Source organism: Mucor velutinosus (genome assembly GCF_035048745.1).
Source record: "Mucor velutinosus strain NIH1002 chromosome Unknown tig00001561, whole genome shotgun sequence".
Classification (NCBI taxonomy): domain Eukaryota; kingdom Fungi; phylum Mucoromycota; class Mucoromycetes; order Mucorales; family Mucoraceae; genus Mucor; species Mucor velutinosus.
Window position 1 is genome coordinate 770114 of NW_027041903.1, and position 16920 is coordinate 787033.

Genomic DNA, 16920 nt, shown 5'->3' on the forward strand with positions numbered 1-16920 from the left:
CTATGCCAGATATTGGCTGACGAGATCTTTGTCGCCTTGTTCAACAGCAATCTCCACTGGAAGCCAAACTGCTAGCAACCTGGTGATTATCCTAGTCTTCTTCACTATATACAAGAACATACTAACGCATCTAACTCAACACTTGATAGCATTGGTCTATAGAGAGGATTTACCGTATCGAAGCAAAGGTGCAAAGCCATGGTAATCAGCCGTCTAATCCAGCATTTGGTAGTATTGATCTATACGAGGGCTTGATTGTAGCGAAGCGAATAGTCAAAACCATAGTATTCAAGCAGCAAATTCGGGTTCTCATTCCTTTATTATCAAGCTTACCAACAACATAACATATCAAAATTTTCATGAATCAGCTTTATTAAAATCAATATGCCTTCTATTCGAATTAAAAATTGCACAAGCTACAGAACTGCCTTTCCAGTAAATCGCAGCTACCAAAGATGTGATTTATGCCGTGTAAATACACTCTATAAAGCAATACATAACCAAATTGGATAGTTTTCAAGCCTTTACATCTTGACATGTAGACCTTTTTGAGCCATCGGAATAATGTCAAACAATTGTACTTGTGTAGTAATAACTTTCTGACATCTTTTGCTCAACTTTTTGGGAACCCAAAAAACATGAGATACCCCTCATAGTTTTCATCGAAAATCAAACGATCGCGTTTTTGACCTCAAAAAAGAAGACTTTTCTATGGTATGTATCATATCAAAAAGTTTCTCTCGATCCAGCGCATCCCCTGAAATTACTTTTATGAGGCCTCAGTATACAAAATCTCGACATTTTGAAGAAAAACCTCAAGTCGTATTTTCTAGCATATCTCAAAAATATTAATCTAAATGGCTTTTGTATTAAGCACCATTGGATGCGCCTCAGAAAGTACTTCAAGAATGTATTAGAAAGTATGGGATGATCATCACATTGTACATAGTCGAATCTCGCGAAATAGATAGATCAAGTCGAAAATTGATCAAGAATTCCCATTTCGAGAGAAAAAAAAAAAGAGGTCGGAGAATAAACTGAGTTCTACGGGCAAAATCAACAATGACCCTCTCATCATGGGTAATCGATGCTTCTGAGCCTACTTAGAATGGGTTTGCGAATGAAAATGTACTATAGCTTAGCTTAGATACTCTGTTTTCTGTTTGTCATGCATTTTTTATTTGATCAGTCTAAATGCTGTAAATTGCCCATATAAATGTGAGTCTTTGATGTGATTTATGATCAGTACACACGATATGTTGGCTGTAAACTCCAGTAATACATAACTGAACAATGCAACTGAAAATGTGGTAGATCCACTTCGATCAAATGGGTAATTAACTTCGTAAATTAGCGGAGATGCCCACGTTTGAACTTTATTACTAATTTGTACTTGATGTTTGGGTATGATCATAGCCATCTAAAGTGTTTTGTATTTTATTATAAAAGTAGAAAAGTGAAAGAATACATAAGGTAGGGATTTGTTAATTAAGCCTTAACGGGGGCAGCAATGCGTGCCTTACGAGCACCGAGGAGAACAAGGACCCAGACAGACCAGTCAAACAAAACTTCCTTGGCAAGGAACAAGAAAGCAGCAGAGAGAACGGATTGAACAATCTTGGAGGAGATACCCTTATAGAGGCCAGTAACACCTTCAGTGGCAATGATCTTCTTGAAGCCATCCAAGATGGAGCTGTACTTTTCTTCACCTTGTTGGCTGACTTGCATACGAGACTTGATGACAATGTAAGGATAAGTGATGGCAGTGGCACAAAGCTTAGAAATAGCACCCATAAGGAAGAAATCAAGGTTACCAGGAGTCTTGTGCTTAGAGACCTTGTTCTTGATTTGCTCAAAGACGGTATATTGGATGATAGGGTTGATGACCAGCACCAAAGCAGCACGAACACCAGCATAAAGACCGGCAATACCTTCAGTCTTAAGGATTTGAGCACCAACAGAGAGAGCATTGGCCTTGGCAGCCTTCTCATCACCTTCAACACCCTTCTTAACTGTCAAGCGAGTCTAAATGAAGAAATACCATGACTAATATTAGATGACCGACTTTTTTCCAATGCGTCTTCCCACAGACAAAAGAGTATATAACTTACATTGACGGTCCAGATGGGGTGAGTAGCCATAACGACAGCACAACCAGCAATGGCACCGGAAAGCATGGATTCGCCAGTGCTCATGGGCTTACCCTTACCCTTGGCCTTTTCAAAGATAGCTTTAACAGCTTCGTAACAGTAGTAGTAGACACCTTATGAAATAGTTTATCAGTCGCTTTGATCTTTTAATGGTATTTGATATAAAACTTACCGTTGGTGATGGCAATACCGAAAATGCCGGAGCTCAAACCACTAGAAAGCACATTTGATTCAATCAGCATCATGCAAACAAGGTATCGTCACGTTATGATGTTATATAAAACTTACGAATACAAGCCTTTGGGGCCTTCCTTGGCGAGAATCTTGACAAAGGCATCCAAAGTGTTCTACCAATGGACAATGGACGATGAGCATTTATTGTCACAGTTACAATTTTAAAAAAATTAAGTTCCCGTCATTCATGTGCCATTCTACATGAAATCAAGGTACGCATTGTATGTATGATTTACCTTGTAAGCATCCTTGCTAGCATCGTTCTTTTGAACTTGGAGACGAGAACTGATGGAAACGAGAGGATAGGTCAAGGCCATAGAGACAATACCTCCACCGGCACCTTTAAAAAACGAATTGAATGTTACGATTCATTCGCCATTACATCAAGCTACGGAATGGCTTACCAGAAAGAGCATGAGCAACGTTATCAGACATGTTTATATATTATAAATTTTGTATAATAAAAGAGAAAGAGAGAGAAAGAAAAAGAGGAAATACAAAAAAAGAAAGATTTAAATGGCAGTAAAAAAAACACACACACAACAACTGATATTTGATGTGTCATGAATATAATCTGGGGAAAGTGACTTGAGCAGGGTATAATTGTTTGCAATAGCAATCCAACTGAGCTTGGAGTGATTCGAAAAGGGCATGTGAAATGAAGCGATCCTCCAATCAAACCAAAGTGTGGAGAGATTGAGTAACAGTTAAGATCCTCAATCCAATTTTTGCTGACAGAGATAAAATTGGTGGCAAGTTCTCACATGTATTCCGCTGGAACCCGATTATTGCAAACAACAATCATTTTACAAGATTAAATCTCCATGTGAAATCAATTCCATTGCATAAGCACATAAATTTTCTTCTGCAGTAACCATATGAGCCGCTGTATGTCAAAATTACTCGGTTTTGCGCAGTGACCGGGCCAATGATCCCATCCATCGTTATATTGGTTCTCTTTCTCCACTCCCTCCTCTTCTTTTTCTTCTTTCTATTCTCATTTTCATTAGATAAAACATCCCCTCCCCCCTCACTCTCAATAACTTAAATGTCTACATCCCAAGCCTCTCCCGATAAATACACTGAAGTGAGAGAAGACATTGCCAAGGCATTCCCCAATGAAGAATATGATGATGGATCATTTGCTCCTGTTGTGTAAGTCAACCTTGTTTGCTGTGATCTCTCAATGTCTAATTCATTTCACAGTCTTCGCTTAGCTTGGCATGCCAGTGGTACCTATGATAAGAACCACAAGGATGGCGGCAGTGATGGCGCTACCATGCGTTATAAAGCTGAAGCAGAGGATCCTGCCAATGCTGGTTTAGAACATGCCAGACACTTCCTTGAACCTATCAAGGCCAAGCACACATGGATCTCATATGCTGATTTGTGGACGTAAGTGGTAGAATCGGAAATTCATAGGGTTTTTATGATATTCATCCAACATCAATTAATAGTCTTGCTGGATGTGTTGCAGTTGAGCAAATGGGTGGTCCTCACATTGAATGGACTGGTGGTCGTCGCGATAAGGGTAATGAGACCGACTGCCCTCCTCTTGGTCGTCTTCCTGATGCTGCTCTCGGAAAGGACCATGTGCTTGATGTCTTTGTCTCTCGCATGGGCTTCACTGTGCAAGAAACTGTTGCTTTGATTGGTGCTCACACTGTTGGTCGTTGCCATGCTGATCGCTCTGGTTTCGATGGTCCTTGGACTTATAATCCCACTCGTTTCTCTAACCAATTGTAAGTATCGTGAGATTGCTCGTTTGATCATATCAACTCATGTCTTTTACTGTATAGCTACAAGCTTTTGCTCAATGTTACATGGGTTGAAAAGAAGTGGGATGGTCCCAAGCAATTCGTTGACGAAGATGAAGGAGAGATTATGATGTTGCCCACTGATATGGCACTTTTGGAGGAACCCTTCCGTCAATATGTTGAGCTCTATGCTAAGGACCAACAAAAGTTCTTTGACGACTTTGCTGCTGCTTTCCTCAAGTTAATAGAGCTAGGTGTCGCAAAGAGATCAAAGATGTAAAGAAGCACAAGAAATCACAACATTCATCTATTCATTTGCTATAATACAACTATTTATTCTTTTACCCCTCCTTTTTTTTTCTGAAAAAACATGAAACAAGAGTTAATAAAGCGTTCTTTTCTTATAAACGATGAATTGTTTTGTTGAAAATCATGAGGATGTGGGGAACCAAAGTAACATTGAATGAGCTCATTTTCAACATTGTCGAACTCTTTTAGAATGACATTTTTTGCGTTTCTGGTTTTTCATATGAAAATGTGAAAGTTCCCAGGACTGCAATCATTTAGAGGTAACATTCTTATCAGCATTTAGCCCTAAAAATGGCAAGTAATTCGATAAAACCGATTTTGTGCAACACAAATATGATCCGGCTAGCACAGTATTCACATCTAAATGTGATATCGGCCCCTTGCATAGGCTAGTATGTAAGCAGAAATAAGTAAAACCAAGCACCAACATTGAACTATGGTGTTTCGGCTTATGGCTGTCTCCTCTTAATGACATATAAAAGTAATTTTATACAAGGCTTTGTGGAAGTATTTAAGAATGGGGCAAGAATCTAGCATTTTGTACATTAAAATGTATCCATTGAATCGGTTTCGTGCTATAATATCTGTTCAATTGATATGTAAATTGTTTGATAGCATTCAATGTAACAATTATGAGAATGAAATAACAGTAACTTGAATTTCAAACGAAATTCTTTTGGATAGGCCAAACAAGACGATATATACTGAACGACATCATTAGTAAAATAGTAGTTTATTGTATTAGAAAGTAATGTACAGTATTAAACAGCTTTGATGAAATTACAATGGCTCGACAAAATTGGCAGGGAACTACGAGATATATGAGTTAATATGTTCTCGCCCTTCTTTAATGATACCTACAATGCCCTGACGGCCACCTATTCTTCCAGTCCACCAGTCATTTTGAGTATTTGATTTTTTGACAATGGTGATGATGTCTCCTTTGTGAAACACTAAATCGCCATCCTGTTCGCCTGCAAAGTTGAACAAGGCACGAGCACGAGAATCTTCATTGTCATTAGTCAAGACCAAGGCCCGACTGTTAGCATTGTCATAACTCGTGAGGTTTGGAGATGGTGCTGCTGCAATTTGTCTTGGAAGGTCATAATCGTAGTTGCTGTCATTCTTCCAAGATGGAATACTGCTTCCTCTCGCTCTGTTGCCAGGATCATTGCTTCTAATGCTGGAGCTTAATCCATCACCACTACCACCTCCTCCAGATTTAGCTAAATTATGAACAGCTGCACGATTAAATAATAAAGTGCGATTGGGTGAGTCCATATTGTCATAGCTAGTGTTGTTTGATCTTCTGTCGCTTGGTGTGTCATCATATCGATTATAGGGGTCAGTGTTGCCGTCATAATTGCGATCAGAACTGCTGTAGCGACCATCTGATCTATAAGAACTATCGTAATTATTCATATGCCCGAAGCTTCCACCTCCCCGATGGCCAGATTTGAGCTCAAGTGCGCAATAAAGTGTATCTGCTGCTGGAGGTGGAGGGATCGTTCCATTCAATAAGTCTCGAGTTTTCACCTTGCCACCGTATAATTTCTTGTTTGCGTCGAAACGTTCAAGGATCACAGAGCCTTCTAATGAAACGCCTGCAAAGAGACCTCGAGTTTTGCTGTATGAATAAACGGCAGATACGTTTTTGATGGATGCGGTTCCTGATGCCTCAGCATTTCTACCGACAGGTCCAGCAGCAACTTTTTTTATCGGATTCAATCAGCACAAGCATGTTATATTAACAATGTTTATCCATTTACCTGAAATATTTCCACCCAGAGTGATTGAACCATGATGCATGAATGTCTTTACAGCAGATGTTGTATTCAATACCATGATGAAATCCGTAAGTTCCGCACCCACTTGACCTCCAAAACCCATTCCGCCTGTTATAATCGCAGAAGGTGCCGACCAATCTGATATCATGCTCAAGTCAATTACTTAATCATAGTCTAAATATAACAACCTACTTCCATCGGGCAATCTAAAGAGACAGAGTTATATGAGAAGATGCATACAGACAATTAAGTTGGAGGCTCGTTACCTAGCGATGACTAAACCTGAGCCTGCTCGACCCGAGAATAAGAATCCAGCCTTCAGCACAGTAAAGATTGCCAAGCCTTTTGCATCACTGAGAATATGAGGAGGGATAATAAAATCTACGCCCTTTCCGTTATCTATTATACCGCCAAGCAATTGTTCAGATTGTCTTGATGATTGTGTTTAGTGATAGCTCCAAGTTTACCTGTAAAACTGTTTAATATACGAGCTGCTTTTCGACATTCGGCTAAATGAGCAGATGCATGAGAACAGGGTGACGCTTTATAAATGACAAAGCAATTGATTTACTTACAAGCCAAGCTCGAAGGAAGTGGAGAATTTATGGTGATACCCATAGCAGATGTTGATAGTTAGGAAAAAAGAAGTAGAAGAAAAAAGTGTTGGGTATCATTGTATCCAAGATTTTTTTTTTTTTCATGTTGCATTTCACCTGACTTTGAAGTAGATTAACATCATTGAATTGTGTCATTTGAAGATGGCTTCAGGGTTTCTGTTGATTGTAGTCAGGAGGATCTTGGTTTCTTCGTACCAGTAATTCGTTCTCTACATGAGACGTATTGAAGAGTTGTAGAGTATAAATCGTCGTCAATGACAATATCTTTATATGCTTATATATAATACGCTGTGAAACAACATTTTGCATGATTTTCTTTGCGTGGATTGGTGCAATGCAAAGCCAGGATTTACACAGCAGTAACATGACATTAAGAAATTCAAGCGATTGAAGTGCTCCATTAGTAGATTACTGCACGAACGACTTGACTCAAGCTTCTCCATTACTTGCGTTGTCCATTGTATATTGCCTTGTAATGTAAATGCATTTTAGTTCAGAGCTGAAGAACTTTCACACTATGACTCAAGCATTTATTGACCATTTCTTGCATTGATGTCAAATTTTATTACAAACGATAGAGGCAATTCATTTATTTTGTAGTAGTTAGAACTACAACACAAGGCAAAGCCTTACGATAGACGTCTTTACAATCTGTTGGATTTACTATTAGCCAAGGCCATCAAATCTTCGTTGTTTTTGAGGAATTCCAGTGCGCGCTTCGTACACAAAAAAGATTAGTTGCAGCTCGATGGCTTGTGCTCCAAACTTACATCTCTTCCACCTGCTCTCTCGAAAACTTCTTCCAGTCTTTGTGCGAGAACAAGATCTCCGCGAACCTTGATTCTTCCAGCCATATAGGCCTTGACGCCAGTTAAACTATGGATTCTTTTTAGCAAGAACCAAATGCTTTTGGGCAAAGAAGAAAGTTACCCTCCTGTAATAAAGTTCAAGAGATCATGATCCTCCACCTGAATCTTGACCTTCTTTACTTTTCCCTTTGCAGATTCTTGAGCCTTTGCCTTGTCTGAAGTAATTACAGGCTGAATCTCATTTCCTATATTTTACAGCTTAGATCGAGTGGAAAAAGGTGCTTTGGACGCGTGATTTTAGCTCTGATTACCTTGCAAAAGCAAATACCTTTACGCATAATTACAAGATTTCAAGATTGTCAATTTCTTCATTTGAATGGTCAAGATGATTCATACCATATTGCTGCTGGCTTTCTTCTTTTCGTAACAGTGATGATGAATAAACCTTTAACATTGGGCCAAAGAGAGTCATCCTGCGCCAATTGACGCTCAATTTCAGGCAAAACGAGGTCAGAGATGAGAGCGTTATTCTTTGGCATAGTGCTTAACTAGTGTAGTAACTGTATTATTCGAGAAAGAAGAAGGAAGCAAAAGTGCATTACAGTGAATGTTATGATCACATCTCTGAGTTTCAAGCATGTGAGTCTCTCACACTTGTTGCTACTTCTTTGAGGCACGTACACAACTGCAAATTGCATAAATATAAAATGTCTATAATTTTAAGGTATTTTTCATGTTAATGATGTGTATAAAAGAGGGAGGGACAAGGATGCGTATTATCTATAGGTAATAGATGCAGGATAAAGTACAGAATCAAATAAATTATATGGTAGTATTTACAGCTTGGCAGGTTGAGTGGAGCCTTCCAATTTCTTTGTTCCCTTGACCACGAAGGGCTTGATACACTCATCGTAACCATCAACAACCAAAGTGTGGTTCAATGGCTCTCTTTCAGCCATTTCAGTCATAGACTCATAGACCTTGCCGTCATAACGACCCAAAGCAGAGTGTAAAAAGTAATCAGGCAAAGCAAAAGCATCGACTAAGGAAACAGCCTCAGGGCGGATCTGTTCCAAAAGGGCAATCACTTGTTCCTTCAACATGGCGGATTGATCAGCGCTCAAATATCCAGAGACAAGGAATTCAGACAGCTCCTTCTCCATAGTGTGAAGGGCAAAGAGAGAAGCAAGCAAACGAAGGACCTTGACCATGGAGCGGTTTTCGGGCTTGGTCAGTTGTTCGTCGTTTTGGAGAGTAACAATAAAGTTACGGATCAACATGAACTGACTGTGAGCCTTGGAAATACGACTGATTTCAACCAACATGGAGTTCCAAGAACGGCCATGACGATCAATTTGCTCAGCAACTTGAGCGATGCCAAAAGCAGCGCGGAAACCAAAAGCAGACAGAATCATTTCAGGGTTCAAGAAGTCTTCAGGCTTTGTAGCGGGACACTTGGCCTTGGGGTTCTCCAAGAACTGAGTCAAGTAGGTGATAGTTTGGTTGTATTCAGAGGGCTCAGCCTTGCCAGCAACAACATTACGGAAAGTCTTGAGCAAGTAACGAGCAGTTTGTTGAGTAAGGATGTAATTATCGCCTTCCCAAGTGACATTGGGGAGATAATCTTGATAGAATTGACCCAAACCAGAGAACATACTGTAGCCATGACCACCACAGGCACGTCTGCAATCCTCAATAGCATCAATGGCCATGGTGGTAGTCAAACTCTTGAGACCAGAGGAACTGGCGTGGAGATCGGCCAAGAGGGAATAGTTGCCTTGTTGCATAGCTTCTTGATTCAAGTTGTAAAGACGCATCATTTCACGGCCAGTGAAGAAACAAGCGTAGGCAGCAGCGACAGCAGGCAAAAGGCGGTATTGTTGCATGGTATAGTCGAGAACAGGTGTCTCAATGACCTTGTTATCCCACTTTCTAGGGTTGGCAGCATCGACAAATTGTTGACGAACAGCGGAATAACGAATGGCAATGGTGGTAGCCTTGGCAAGAGCGTAGCGGACGCCCAACACAATGTTGGCACGAACAAAGACCATGGTGCCGTAAGACAACTTGGCATTAGGAGGCTTGGAGTATTCACCAGTGCCAGCCTTGACTTGAGAATACTTGGCCAAGAAGGCGACATGAGGAATACGGTAATGATCAAACATGATGAAACCATTGTCAACAGTGTTGAAACCAAACTTGGGTCCAATATCGCCCACAGTGATACCAGGAAGAGGAGTGTGATCTTCTAAGCTACGAATTTGGACACAGAAGGGATGAGGCCCCAAATCCTTACCGTCTGTAATCAAACGAGCCATGACAATAGCATGGTTGGCAGCCTTACCAAGACCACCAATCCACCACTTGGCAGAAGTCAAGGTAGGAGAATGAAGTTCGAATTCGTTGGTTTCAGGAATGTAAGTGGCAGTGGTTTCAAGGCCCTGAACATTGGATCCATGACCAAGCTATGTAATAAACACCAGAATGGCATCATTTAATACTCGATCTCCCTCCCTTAATTTGCTTTTATAGTATACTTTACCTCAGTTTGGGCATAACAACCAATGATACGGTGCTTCAATGCAGGTTCCAAGAAGAGTTTCTTTTGTTCATCAGTGGTTTGATTTCTCAAAGTGGGAATAAACATGTTGTAATGAAGGGTAAACTATTGAACATCAGCTTGAGTAACTGACAGGTGCTGTCAATCCAGTAGTTTACTTACAGGACTGGATTGATCAAACAAAAAGTTGGCAATTTGAGTATCTGTTTCATCCCAGTTTTGCTCCCTAAAATTGAACCCATGAGTACATTCATCATCGGAGCAAGGCATCAAATGAACAGCGGTGTTACTTACTTTGCAACCTCTATAAGACGCTTATCTTTCCATAAGGAAGAGGAGATTTTGTCTTTGCGGCTCATATAATAGCGGTTGGTTTTATCAAAAGCAGGTTCGGACTCCATCACTTCGAGTACCTTGTGCATCTTTTGCAACCACTCTTCAGTGTACATGAATTTAGCGAGCTCATTGACGTCAAAAGTGCCCTTTGCTCTTTCGTTAGCCAAAAAGAGTTCACCAGAAGGGCCCTTGGGCGCAAGCTTAGGAAACTTGGTAGCAACGTTGTTATCAAAGGTCATTTTTTTTTTTTGTAGAATTTTGGAGAAAACAAAATAAAAAACTTCAAACAATACGAAAAAGGCGGGGTAGGGTTTATATACGAATCACTTAATTGAACTGACTAAACAGAATTGCGATCAAACACCGTCTGTTATATTTAATTTTCACACAAATTTCAATTTTGCTTTTTGTCAGCAGCATTTGTATGCTACTCCGCCCTTTAGATGGCAATCTTTCCGTTGACAACTCTGTATAATTTCACATGGGAGACATCTTTAACTTTGACTTTTTTCTTTTTGTTCGTATAAATGGGCTGATATATAATTTTGGAGATTGCAGCCAATCAATATCGTATTCCAATCGAAAATACTCTCGGCTACAACGATTCAACAAGGATATCAACTGGGTGACCCTGTAATGCAGCCACCGAAATAATAACCGGAATGACTTGATGACATTAAGATGCTGCCCCGCATTCAATAGTTGAAAAATGTTGATTATCAACAGAAAGAATCTGATTAATAATTGGTATTCATGTTTGTCACAAATATTTGTCGTATCATTTTTTTTTTCTGAAACCGTGCACATACATAAAGCTTGAGATCAGATTACAATAGATTGAATAATACTGTATCACCAGACCCAAATAATGGTATATTCTTCAAAGTTTGTCTTGTACCTGTTGTTCCATTAAATGTGGGGAAGCTCTGAATGTTCCAATCAATGGCAATCAAAAGTTTCAATGGTCGCACTAAAATCAGTCCAATAAATTGATTGAAGAATAGTTTTCCCTTTCTCCAGCCTCCTTTTGTTCATGTATTCTTGTATTTGGGCAAAACCCCCTTCTGTTCTTTCCGAGGGAGCTTCCCACTATTATGCAAATATTCCACATAGTTACCTCTCATGTCAGAAAGAGTATTAATCATCTAGAAAGCCAAAAGGTGAAAGAAATTGCACATGCGGCTAAATGCTACTTTACAGAGTAATTTACCATTTACCATATGTAATACATTTGTTTCATGATCTTCAGTTCAATCTAGTTGTTGTGCTTTAAAAAGTTGCTTTAAAGGCATGTGGTTTACCCTCTACCTTGCATTGAAGTGAGAAAAGCACTCTCCACTGTATTGAAAAAAAAAGTCTTTCGGTGTTTCAATAGACCCTGCATAAATTTTTCCGTTCCTGCATGTTTGACCATATTTGGAAATTCATTCGATACGTAGCAGTCAATCGTTGAATGCTCGATAAAATTTGGATGGGCATTCCAATTGCTTTTTTATAGGTCAAATCAATCTAAAATGTATCTTTAAACAGGGGGTTGTAGACCTTCATATGCCTCCCTCATATTTTTGGATTAAAGCATAATCGAGTCATCGATCTGACAGCAAAACGTTCCACACAATAGTTAAGTATTTTGCATGTGTTTAATATTTATATATTTGGATGATTGTCATTTCTGTATTTACATAATGTATTTTTCTCGCTTTTCTTCTAATCGTGCTTGTCCTTGATATCAGATAATTCATACTGCTGATTTCCGTGGCCAGTGGTATTGATGGTCTCTGCAAGACGAGTTTTTGCCATTTTAGTGACTTCATTCGCAACAGTTGTGATGATTCTTTCAGCAGGTCCCCACAAGTTGAGAGCGTAGACAACATAACCAACACTGACACAGAGGATGAAAAGCACAAGGTAAATCGGGCTTTTAAGGATGGTCATGAATTCATTCCAACCAAGCGCAATCATCATGATGATAACCCAGGATGGGACCTTGGCGGTTGTTGCTACTACGGAACGCTTGGCTTCCAAGTAAAATGCATCCGACTCACGCTTGAACCTGTTGGTGATATCGATCTGTTTGGCCTCTCCCAAAACTGTGAGTGATTGCTTAAAGTCGAAATCATCGGTGGATTCAATCTCGAAATCTTCATCCAAGCTCAAGTCGACCTTGGAGAATATCTTGACCAACAACAACGTCTAAATAAAGAAAACACAGTTTGTTAATCATCAGTTTGAAGCACTAGTAAATGGTCGAGTGGAAATTACCTCATCTCTAGCCTTTTTAAAGTAAGAGTCAATGTCGTCTTCAGGTTTCCACACCTTAGGAAGTCCCTTGTCGTCATAACGGAACTTTTCTTCAAATCTATCACAGCAAACTATTAGTGCCACCTTGGTCAAACTTAATTGATGAGTTTGACGTACCTGTTACGAAGTTTTAATAACAACAAATTGTCAGCCAATTCTTCGTCCACTTTTTTACGGAGAACAACCCATGTTTGTCTTTTGAGATCGGTAGTGGATTTGGCTATCTCTTCTTCAGAGGAGTCAAAACCTAGCAATGCATGGTGTCAGTTGGTGTTTTGCTTTGAAGATCTTCCTTGACTTACTCTTGGCTTTCTTAGCTAGCAGCTTTTCACCGTCAGAGACTGTAGTTTTGTAAGTTTCGATGATCTTGTGCCACATGTCACTCTTAGGGCGATTCAATTCGAGGGCGACAGGATCGGCAAGTTCAGACTCAATCTGCTTTTCAAGCGCCTTGTTCATCTTTTTGAATTCTTCTACTCGAGCTCTGGATGATATTTCGGTAAAGTCCTCGTTCAAGAGTTCCTCCTCATGAGTGTAGGACCAATCTGTATCAGATAGAATGATGGCTATAACAGTAGAGTTCAATAAAAAAATCGTCGTACTTGATATCATGTCTATGCTACCTTTAGCTCCATTCAAAAACATATCGCTAGCTTCCTTTTTACAAGAGGAAACAGCTTCTGCAAAGTTGTATCCAGGTGTCTTTAATTGCTTTTGCAGATTTTCGTCGAAATTGGTGATGGCCTTTTTATGCAAATTATTCAGTTGACCAACAAAGTATACGCCCAACTGAGTATTCAACTTGGCAAGCATCTCTGATCTCTTCTTCTGATAAACGCCTTGGTTGTAACGAGATGCACTCTTGTCAAACGTCTGCATTGCTTCCTCTCTCATTGCCTTCATCTTTTCGCCCAATTCAGGGATGATTTGATTCTTTTCGAGAATGGGTGATTTGAATGGAGCGATTTGTTCTTTGAATACTTCGAAAGCAGCCTACACGAACTGAATTAGCAAACGAGTAATGCATCTGCTAGGTGGTATCGCTACTTTACATTGGAGATTTCATCACATCTGTATTGAGCCAATAATTCTTGTTGAGTGGGCAGATCCAGATCTTTGTTGGTAAGCACCTTATCCCAAATACTGGATGCATACATATTGTAACCATCTGCAGGAATACGCTTATGGTACTCCGGACGGAAGACAAAATCAGGATTCTCAGGATCATTAAATCTGATTTGATAGATACAGGAGTCAATGCATTGGTTACCCCCAACAAAAAATTGTCATTTCTCACCTTGAGCGCAACTTCTTCACTTCCTCATCGAACTTTTCAGGCAGCAAAATTTTATGAGGCAAGCCAGTAAACATAAAGTCGAAATAGTCTGTAATTTTGCAGTTCTCGAGACCTTCAGGCTATCAAACAACGCTTTGATCAGCACACTGAGTACAATCTCCATCTCCCCATTTCATTCATTACCTTTGACAAGCTCTCCCATATCTTTTCCAAATCCGCTTTTAATGTCTTTGCCAAATTTTCCAATGGTGTTGCACCAACAAAGTCTCGAATGACTATCAGAAGCAACGTCTTTTCCTTACTATAACACAGAATGAAAAATGGTATGATGAATACAATGACACACACACGTGTTTGCCACAAATGAGCTATCATTACCTCTTTTGATTTTGAAACAGTTGCAGGTTGACTTCAAATACAGTTTTCAAAAGACCCATATTTGCACCTTGATAAAGACCAACTTGATGTTCCCATAGATTGATAATAATGACCTCACTCGTTGCCATAGAAAACAGTGCTGATTTGCGCTCAAAGTCTTGATCTTCACCTCTTTCACGGCCATCTGTGCCTTCGACATCCATCACAAGAACATGCATGCCTCTGCCACGAGACAGCCAGATACCTTTTGTGGTCTGTTGACGTTGGGTTTCATCCATTTCAACAAATGAAGTACCAAAAAGTCTGTTTAATAAAGTACCTATTAGGTGTAGTATGGTATGAGCAGGCTGTTTGTGTGATTGCATCGAAAGCTACTTACTTTTGCCGGTACTTTGAGAGCCAAAGACGGCTACAACATCATATTTAAAGCCGGCATCTGCTAAACCCCATGTCTTCATGTAATCGGGGAGTTGTTCACTAGCAATTCAAATGTTATGTTTATACACTCTATCAATTGTTAAAACTGCTTTACGTGAATTTCTGCTGTTCATCGACAACTTGGAGGCGAGGAATGGTTTCCACATCATGGTCCCAGTCTTGGATGGCATTGAAATTTGTCTTTACTGACGACAAACTATCAACAGGAGTTGTAATGGGCTGATTTTCTTTAGAGTGATTTAACGTTGCCTCCATGCTGAATTGTATTCTTTTTATAAGAAAGAGAGAAAGAAGAGCAAAAAGGAAAAGGAAAAAGAAAAAGGAAGGAATTTATAGCCCACAACGGAACTGATGAGCGAACTAGAAACAGCCGCCCAAATTTGATGTGTGTATGCAAACCTACCAAATTGAAAAACACCAAGATAATTTTGAATAAGCGTCATTCGGGACATCATGTCATTTCTCTGTATTCGAGTTCTAGTTCTTTCATCATTATCACTCATCTTTTTTTTACTGAAATGAAGGCTGTTATCACTGGTGCATCTGGTTTGTTGGGTAGAGCCGCTCTCAGGCAATTCAAAGACGCTGGCTGCCAAGGTACGTTGCGAGTCAAATCTTGACAGCCATAGTAGTTCTGAAATTGCGTTGCTCTCAATAGTGGTTGGCACCGCATTCTCTCGCTCAAAAGGCGATTTAATCAAAGTGATTTATATGTATTGTACTATCATTAGAATTTTGCTGACTAAATTGTATGTATTAGTTGGATTTGACAGACGCAAAGGCAGTTGAGCACTTTTTACAGGAGCAGAAGCCGGATGGTAAGTGTATTCACGACTTTATCTAATAAAAACCAACATTTCTCGGATTAGTGTTGGTTCATTGTGCTGCTGAGCGTCGCCCTGATGTCGCTGAAAGAGATCAAGATGCTGTATTGCACGTAAGTGTATCTGTGTATGATCTCAAGACCTACACATGTCTGATAGCCACATACAAACACAGTTGAACGTGGAGACCCCTAGAAATCTCGGCAAGATCTGCAAAGACAATGGCGTCATGCTAATTTACATAAGTACAGATTATGTGTTTGACGGTACCGCTCCTCCTTATGAGGTTGGAGATAAACCTAACCCCTTGAACTTCTACGGCCAAACTAAATTGGACGGTGAGGAGGCTATCAAGAGTGTGTACCCCGAGGCCGTGATTCTTCGTGTACCCATTTTATACGGAAGCACCGAATACAACGCTGAGTCTGCAATCAATGTCTTGATTGACGTTGTTCTGGTATTTGTTTCATTGTAAAAGTCTACATCGCATGATTTTAATTAATCTGCTCATCTGTAGAACCACGATAAAAAAGTAACTGTTGATAACGTGGCAAGCCGTTACCCTACCAATGGTAAGTAAATATCACATTACAACTCTAATAGATTCTGTACTTATACCTAGTTCAGTTGAGGATGTTGGTCGAGTGCTTAAGGATTTAGCTGGTAAGGATATGTTCGACATCTGTATAACCTGAACCTGGCTATTTAGCGCATTTTAGTTGCCAAGGTTGAAAATCACAAGGATATCAGGGGCATTTATCATTTCTCAGGTGAAGAGAGTATCACAAAGTACCAAGTGTGTGGTATGTTGGAGATGAGTGGAATAGTAGGCATCGAGTTAATAGTTTGTAATAGAAATCTTTGGCAAGATTTTGAATACTCCTATTGATCATCTCACTCCTCAAGATACTGTGGATAAAGCCGCCGCAGGTAAATATTCAAAAAGAAAATGTCTGTAGAGCTATCTTTAACACTGCAGTAGTTTCAAGACCTGAAAACTCTCACTTGTCAAGCAAACGTTTGCAAGAAAGCGGCATTGATACCAACTGTGTCAAATTCGCTACCTGGTTTTCTGAGAATCTCGATCCCATAGAGAAATAAATACAAATTGATGGTTCTGAAC

The 16920-nt window shown here is 39.8% G+C and overlaps 7 protein-coding genes across 7 annotated transcripts; 2 read left to right on the top strand and 5 right to left on the bottom strand.

Moving 5' to 3' along the window:
* Positions 1–1488: 1488 nt before the first annotated feature.
* ATC70_008400 (uncharacterized protein) lies at positions 1489–2819 on the bottom strand (the record flags this gene model as incomplete). The annotated part of the gene is made up of 6 exons (XM_064827649.1): positions 1489–2025; positions 2112–2263; positions 2323–2363; positions 2439–2497; positions 2621–2724; positions 2789–2819. The coding sequence occupies 6 exons, from the start codon at positions 2817–2819 to the stop codon at positions 1489–1491; spliced, it is 924 nt and encodes a 307-aa protein (XP_064686933.1).
* Positions 2820–3432: 613 nt separating this feature from the next.
* MDL1 (ATP-binding cassette permease mdl1) lies at positions 3433–4421 on the top strand (the record flags this gene model as incomplete). Its single annotated transcript, XM_064827650.1, has 4 exons — positions 3433–3539; positions 3591–3779; positions 3842–4126; positions 4184–4421. The coding sequence occupies 4 exons, from the start codon at positions 3433–3435 to the stop codon at positions 4419–4421; spliced, it is 819 nt and encodes a 272-aa protein (XP_064686934.1).
* An 809-nt stretch (positions 4422–5230) lies between these two features.
* ATC70_008402 (uncharacterized protein) lies at positions 5231–6855 on the bottom strand (the record flags this gene model as incomplete). Its single annotated transcript, XM_064827651.1, has 7 exons — positions 5231–5260; positions 5312–6159; positions 6220–6375; positions 6430–6443; positions 6504–6636; positions 6705–6746; positions 6813–6855. 7 exons carry the CDS (start codon positions 6853–6855, stop codon positions 5231–5233), a joined length of 1266 nt encoding a protein of 421 aa, XP_064686935.1.
* A 643-nt stretch (positions 6856–7498) lies between these two features.
* Positions 7499–8202, bottom strand: IDH1_3 (isocitrate dehydrogenase (NAD(+)) idh1; the record flags this gene model as incomplete). Its single annotated transcript, XM_064827652.1, has 5 exons — positions 7499–7570; positions 7625–7730; positions 7785–7908; positions 7975–7991; positions 8060–8202. 5 exons carry the CDS (start codon positions 8200–8202, stop codon positions 7499–7501), a joined length of 462 nt encoding a protein of 153 aa, XP_064686936.1.
* Positions 8203–8499: 297 nt separating this feature from the next.
* On the bottom strand, positions 8500–10798 carry ATC70_008404 (uncharacterized protein; the record flags this gene model as incomplete). The annotated part of the gene is made up of 4 exons (XM_064827653.1): positions 8500–10128; positions 10206–10328; positions 10386–10449; positions 10518–10798. 4 exons carry the CDS (start codon positions 10796–10798, stop codon positions 8500–8502), a joined length of 2097 nt encoding a protein of 698 aa, XP_064686937.1.
* Positions 10799–12266: 1468 nt separating this feature from the next.
* On the bottom strand, positions 12267–15228 carry ATC70_008405 (uncharacterized protein; the record flags this gene model as incomplete). The annotated part of the gene is made up of 11 exons (XM_064827654.1): positions 12267–12752; positions 12822–12918; positions 12978–13107; positions 13163–13426; positions 13484–13853; positions 13913–14093; positions 14158–14276; positions 14341–14458; positions 14536–14854; positions 14915–15012; positions 15068–15228. 11 exons carry the CDS (start codon positions 15226–15228, stop codon positions 12267–12269), a joined length of 2343 nt encoding a protein of 780 aa, XP_064686938.1.
* Positions 15229–15491: 263 nt separating this feature from the next.
* CYR1_3 (cysteinyl-tRNA synthetase) lies at positions 15492–16898 on the top strand (the record flags this gene model as incomplete). The annotated part of the gene is made up of 10 exons (XM_064827655.1): positions 15492–15570; positions 15632–15675; positions 15734–15791; positions 15843–15910; positions 15973–16254; positions 16315–16369; positions 16425–16460; positions 16517–16600; positions 16653–16727; positions 16780–16898. 10 exons carry the CDS (start codon positions 15492–15494, stop codon positions 16896–16898), a joined length of 900 nt encoding a protein of 299 aa, XP_064686939.1.
* Positions 16899–16920: the final 22 nt, after the last annotated feature.